General features: G+C 33.8%; 1 protein-coding gene across 1 annotated transcript; it reads right to left on the bottom strand.

Moving 5' to 3' along the window:
• Positions 1 to 2042: 2042 nt before the first annotated feature.
• Positions 2043 to 3500, bottom strand: LOC130979229 (probable Ufm1-specific protease). The gene is made up of 4 exons (XM_057902613.1): positions 3306 to 3500; positions 2863 to 3205; positions 2593 to 2717; positions 2043 to 2086 (listed from the first exon to the last, which is right to left on the bottom strand). The coding sequence occupies exons 1-3, from the start codon at positions 3355 to 3357 to the stop codon at positions 2687 to 2689; spliced, it is 426 nt and encodes a 141-aa protein (XP_057758596.1). The 5' UTR covers positions 3358 to 3500; the 3' UTR covers positions 2043 to 2086; positions 2593 to 2686.
• Between the last annotated feature and the right edge of the window lie 3596 nt (positions 3501 to 7096).

The raw sequence follows: 7096 nt of genomic DNA, 5'->3' as shown, positions 1-7096 counted from the left end.
ATTCTTTGTCTATTTTAAATTTAAAAAGTGACAACATTACCGTCGATTTTAATAGCTATATTTTTTATTTATTTTTTATTTGAAAAATAGTAAACAATTAATGCAAATAAACTTTTAAATATAGAAATAAAATTTATATAGAATATTAGATAACAAGACAAATAAACTTTTAAATATAAAAACAAAATTTATACTTAATATTAGATAATGAGTTTACAAACTTATTAAAATAATAAATAATTCTCTAACATAAAGACTTAAGACAAGATAAATTTTTACAGTAACCCCTTTTTTTAGTCAACTTAATTCTTAATGAAAGCACTAATATATTAATGGATTGGAAGCAGCAATCACAGCTTCATATCTTGCAAGCGAGAATATCAACTGCAGATATAGATGCCAGAAACTTAAATTTACACTCCAGCCACATTGTGAAAGAAGTCAAATCATATGGCACTTCAATTTTCTCAGTTGTAAATTATAACCATTTTGAGATTAAAATAATGGCACAATTTATACCTAGGAATACTTATGATGTAGCCAAACACCAAACCTAGAATATCATACCATAACACTCTATGATGTTAACTTAAGTTGTAAACTACATAGAAGGATATTGCATAAACTTACAGTCACATTCACACTTATCCCATTTGCAATGACTTCCTTGATTGAAGGGATACAAGAAGTTGTGACAGGAATTTTTATATACACGTTGGGGCGATTAACCACTTTATGAAACCATTTTCAAGCCTGTATGGTTCCCTTAGTATCATCTGCAAGCTTAGGAGATACTTCAACAGAGACATAGCCATCACCGCCATCTGTTTGGTCATAAATCGGTTCAAATAGTTTGCAAGCATCTTGAATGTCCTTCACCACAAGTTCCCAATACGCACTTTCAATGTCCTTCACTGCTTGCACGAGTTCCCTGTGTTGTTGAGGAATTTCTATTTAGCTATATAAGCAGAAAACGAAATAGCTCACCATAGTACAATAACAGACCAAAAAAGGAGAAAAAATAAATCGTATTTGTTTTTTTCTATTTTTACTTTTTCCCTTGTAATGCTAAAGGCATTACAATATAAGCATAGCAGCTAAACGAACAGTACACTTAAGGTAGTGAAGAGCTAATCCTCCTATCAAATTAGAAACTTAGGAGAAATGTTAACATGGTTTATTATGCTAAATTTCCATGCTTTACTCCAATAAAATGCAAATCACATATGATAGAAGAAATTCCATTAATGCTTAGCCAAAAAGTTTGACGTACCTGAACTGATCATTGTAAGCGTTTCAGGAGGAGATAGCTTTCTGAAAGATCTGCAATCACATAGACAAACATGTTATGCTGAGTGTGTTTGGCAAATGTAATCTGTACTATTTTTTTAGGCGTCATTATTCCGAGAAAAATATCTTCATAAATGGAGAATGATAGTTAAAAAAAAAAATTTACCGCAGGGTTGCTAGTTAGGCCTCTGACACCACTGGCTATAAGAGGAAGCAGATCGGTAACAGGACAGTAGAGATTATCATACCATGGACTCTGGCCTTCTTTCTCATAGAGATCATGAAGTGTTGTCCTCTTTGCAACACTTCCATTTCCATCAGTGTGGGAGCATCTAACTCTGTCACATATACAGCATAATCATATTAGAATGAATGTGCCAGCTGACCTGCTCTTTTTATTAATTGATTACTTTGATTTAACATAGAGTATTATACATTGAATCCTTTTATGTTCATCATTAACTCAATCCTACCCTTTCACAGTAACCCTTTCTTTAGTCAACTTAATTCTTAACAAATGGAGTGTATTTGGATATGTCATTGCAATAAAGGCCAACATGAAAAAGAAGACATGTAATTTCAAAACCATTGGGGAGCAGAAAGATGGAAATTACCGAATCATTAAAACCATCCTGAAGATAATGAAAGTATTCATAGGAACCATGAACAAGAGAAACACTTCCCCCAGAAACTGCATAAACCATAACATTTTCAGATAAATCAGAGAAAAATTACATTGAGACACAGAGCAAAATAGCATTTACCCCCACTGTTTGGAATCCCAATGTGTATATCCCTGAGTAAAGTTGAATGTAATATTACGAAAAGAATATTAAGTAACTGAAGGCATAAATAAAACAGAGGAAAGTATAGGAGTTATTACTAAAAAATAAACAATGGAAATGCAGATGCAATCATAATTCTCAATACCTATAAAGCATTAAAAAATAAATGAATAAATTAGATCTACTTATTACCCTTTTGTTGAGAGCCAAGACCACCATTTTCCAATTTTGAAAAAGCCAAGGCGTTAGCGATTCTCAGAAAGGGTCGATCAAAAGGTAATCCCAACCTTGTGTGTAAGGATCTCCTAACTTCAACTCCAGAGAGCAAAATATTTCATATAATAAAGATGCATGATAAGATCATAATGATAAACAGGAAAAGTCTGGAGATAGAATATGTAAATTCTTCTATGAAACTTAACAACAGCAGACAAAATAGCCTTGTGATAGTATTTTCTAAAAGAGACAGGTAAATGTTAAAAGAAATATCCTATCCATGCCAGATTACAGAACATACCTTGCTTCATTTCTGTCTCCCTTGTGATAGCATCTCATAAGTCCTATGCTCTATAACTTCCATCGTCAAAGTATTATCAATTAATGCTACTAGCTCACAAACTCCAATTTCCAATCCCTAGATTGCTTCATTACATGGCAATGCAAAAACAATGAATTGATTGAAGTTAATTTCAAAATACAACCCCAGCAGAACATGCAAAGCAAAATTAACACCAATCCAAACGAACACTTAGAGATTAGAAGAAACAAAAAATTGAATAAAACTAACCACTCGTATTCTTGAGAGGATAATATACTAGCAACTTGATCGGAAGCCCACAACGAATCAAGCAACCATTCTCCCACACATTTCTCCGAATGTTCTTCTTCAACAACTGAATCAACCTCTTCGAGGTGATTCGATTTTTCACTCTCCGACACGAAAAATTTCAGCTCGCCGAAACCGGCGGTGACTGCTCCGATCACCGGTCGATTATCCTCTTCCTCTTCACCGTATAGAAGCTTCCTCAGTCTGCGAGCAGCATGAATTGCCGCTTGAGCGTCGGCGCCGGCTCCGTAAGCAAGCGCTCCAATTACTTCAAAGCCTTTAGGAATCAATGTCTGAAGCTCCTCTGTTTACAAATTCCAAAACGCGAGACAGAGGTAAAGTTGAAGTAATTTAAGGTTTAAAATTGATATACATATATATATATAGAGAGAGAGAAGGAAAACCTGATTCTTTGTGGAGATCATCGGAGGAGAGGGAGGAGGAGGGAGAGATCATCTTGATGCGACAGCGACGCAGCGGCGATAGAGAAGGAGGGTTGAGGTATGCGAGGTGAATTCAAGGTTAAAATAAGGGTTGGTGAAAATTGAAATGGAGAATTTGGGGAAATGAAGGAAACGCAGGAAGTGAGTGAAGAAAATTTATTTTATTGATAAAAATCGACAGCATACCCGTCGATTTTAATTTGGAAAAAAAGACGTCCCAAGCGTCGATTTTATACATTAAATCTATAGCCTCCATTTAATTTTAAAAAGTGATTAAGACCGTTTAAATTTATCGACGACAAAATGTGTCATTTTAAATAATAAAATAAATGCCATGTCCATCAATTTTAAATAAAAGTATTTTCAGCGCACAATTCGTCGACAATGTGTCGATAATGAGAAGACAGTTAAAGGATTATCAAAAAAATCGACGACTTTGCTGTCGATTTTAATATTTTATTTTTAATTATCTTTTTTAATAATATCGACATCAAGCCGTCGAAAAATATCGAAGGGAGAGATAGCTGTCAATTTTTAGCGTCGAAAAATACTCTTTTTCTTGTAGTGAGATTGGACAATTAATTACAACATTAGAGATTGGTCATAATATGAGACTCAAATTTGTTTAACGTGAAATTCAAGTAAGATTGGACAATTACCACAGCACCAGTGACTAGTATGTTCTATAGACAAACTAAAGAAATAACGTAGTGATAAACCCCATTTGTAGGGTTTATCTTGTATTGATTTTTGGGGATTTTATCACCTTTTACCCATATTTATTCAACGAAATAGCATGGTTTTGTATATTCTTCTTTAATTGTGCTTGAATGTGAAAACATGCTTTTTAGGTCTTAAAATAGCTAAATTTAATTCACATTGATTCTATTAGATGCCTTGATATGTTTGTTAAATAATTTCAGAATTAGGAGGCAAAGATTGGATCAAAGGGGATGGAGAAAGAAAGCATGAAAAGTTGGAGAACTCATGAAGAAATGAAAGAACCGGAAAGCTGTCAAGCTGACCTCTTCGCACTTAAACAACCATAACTTGAGCTACAGAGGTCCAAATAATGCGGTTCTAGTTGGGTTGGAAAGCTAACATCCGGGGCTTCGAAACGATATAAGATTTGACATAGTTGCATCGCGCATATGGGCGCGCACACGCACGATACGCGGACGCGCTGATGGTGGCACATGACCCACTTAATGCAACACGTGGCCAGCGATTTTAGAAGCCTTGTGGGCCCAATCCAACTCATTTCTGATGCTATTTAAGCCAAGGATTGAAGGAGAATCAAGATACTTTTCATACTTAGTGTGTGTTTGGATTACCGTTTGCAAACTGAGGTTTGTATAAAATTGATTTTATAGAATTGATTTTGATCAAAAGTGAGTTAGTATTAACGTGGTTTATGTTTGGCTATTTTTATTCAAAATGGATTATAGTAAACTAAATATTGTTTGGATTACATTATTCAAAATAACTTTTAGATGAAAAATTACAGAAAAGGACATGAATTTAAATAATTATTTTATATTATCTTATAATTTTATTTTAAATATTTAAATAAATTTTAATATTTTTTTAGCACTCTCAATATTCTTTAGTACTCTAATAGAATTAATAGAATCATAATAAAAAATATTCCATATAAAAAAGAAATAACAATAACAGTAAAAAAACTCATATAAACAAAAAACAGAAGTTTTATAAAAAAACAATAATATGCATAAGAGAGTATTAGAAAAAATATTATAAAAAAAACACATATGAATAATGAAGGACATAATTGGTACATAGAACATAATTTTTAATCCAACGTGAAAAGCTAAACGGAAAAGCTAGAATTTATAGCTTTTGGTAAACGTGGGTTGAAGATGGAAATCACTTCTGCGTTTAGAGAATAAAAATGTTGCCAAACATAAAGATGAAGCGTTCAAGAAGCTCAAACGTGTTTCTCTCTTCTCCAACGTAAATCCAAACACACCCTTAGAAGTTAGTTACCATTAGTTTAGTTTAGTTTTAGAAGTAGTTTCTTCACTTCTCTCTAGGATTAGGATTAGGATTAGGTTTAGTTCTTAGATCTAGATTTTAATTCATCTTCTTCTACTTCTATCTTCTCAATTCCTTGTTGTTACATTCATTCTTCTTCCATTCTTTTGTTGTAATTTCCTTTATGTTGTTCTTGTGTTTTGATGTAGATCTACTTTTGTTTCTTCTACTTTCTTTCAATTCAATCAAGGTAATTCATAACAAATGTGTTTCTTTTAATTGTTGTTGTTAATTCCTTTCAATAATTGTTGTTAGATTTCATTATTGTTGTCAATTTACTATGCTTTTCTTTTGTGCCTTCCAAGTGTTTGATGAAATACTTGGTTGGATTTTAGAGTAGAATTTTATACTCTTGGCTTGGAAAGGCAACTTAGGACCTCTTGAGTTACTAATGTCCAAGTGATTGATGATTGGGAGCCATTGACTCTAGTTCTCACTAATTGAATTAGTGGAGAGTTAGGACTTATGGACTAGGATTGATATAGCTCATTTGACTTTCCTTTACTATTAGTTAGAGGATGATTTTGTGAGATTAATCCTTGCCAATTCTCATATTGTGGTTAGTGATTAGGATAGAGATCCTTGACCACCAACCCTTGCCAAGATCTTTTTTTGTTAATAAAATTTCATTACCATTTACTATTCATATTTCTCATCCAAAACCTCAAAATAAACAAGTCCATAACCAATAACAAGAACACTACCCTGCAAGTCCTTTGAGATACGACCCAAGGTTTAAATACTTCGGTTTATAGATTTTAGGGGTTTGTACTTGTGACAAACAAATTTTTGTATGAAAGGATTATTGTTGGTTTAGAGACTATACTTTAACGAGATTTCATTTGTGAAATTCTAAACCGTCAAAAATCCAATCATCAAAATGGCGCCGTTGCCGAGGATTTGCAATGGTGTTATGTTATTGGTTATTGTACATATGTGAATATTGTAAATAGCTTGTCTTTTGCTTGTTTACTAGATTTTGTTAGTTTTATTTTGTCTTTCCATAATGAATTCTCCCTATGGCTATGAGTTTGGTTCTAATTTTGTTGTAGGAAATGTGCACCTCAATGATGACACTCATTATGGATGAAACCAACAAAGCTGGGAGGAACCTCAAGGAATTGATCACTCCTATTGGCAACAACCTCCGGATACTTATAGGTATAATTTCCATCCTAATGCATGCCAATTTAACGGCTATGATGACTCTTTTTGTGACACTCAACAACCACCATCATATGCCTATGAATCTCATCCTCAACATGAACCTCAACCATTCTCACAAGCCTTTCATTACCAAACACCGCCCTATGATCCATATCCATCATATGACCAATCATCCATACTATACTCTTATGACCATTATGAGCAAGAACCCTTAAAACCACCACAACCCTATCAAGATTACTCCCAAGAACCACCTCAATACACACAATCTCCACAACCTTACCAAGAAGAACCACCTTCCTATTATGAACCCTCTCTCCAAAATGATGAATCTTCCTACCCACCCCAAGCCCCAATAGATGATTCTCTCACTTTGTTACTTCAAGGACAAGAAGCCATGAAGCGGGATACACTTGAGTTTGTGACCAACTTGACTAAGGTGGTGCACACTTTAGCCCACCAATGTTTGAATACTCAGTTTGTTTCCATAGCCCCACGTGAAAAGTCAAAAGAAGAACAAAGCATGAAGG

Source organism: Arachis stenosperma, chromosome 5 (genome assembly GCF_014773155.1).
Source record: "Arachis stenosperma cultivar V10309 chromosome 5, arast.V10309.gnm1.PFL2, whole genome shotgun sequence".
Classification (NCBI taxonomy): Eukaryota; Viridiplantae; Streptophyta; class Magnoliopsida; order Fabales; family Fabaceae; genus Arachis; species Arachis stenosperma.
Note: the sequence above shows the minus strand (reverse complement) of the source record. Positions and strands in the feature narration are given on the sequence as shown.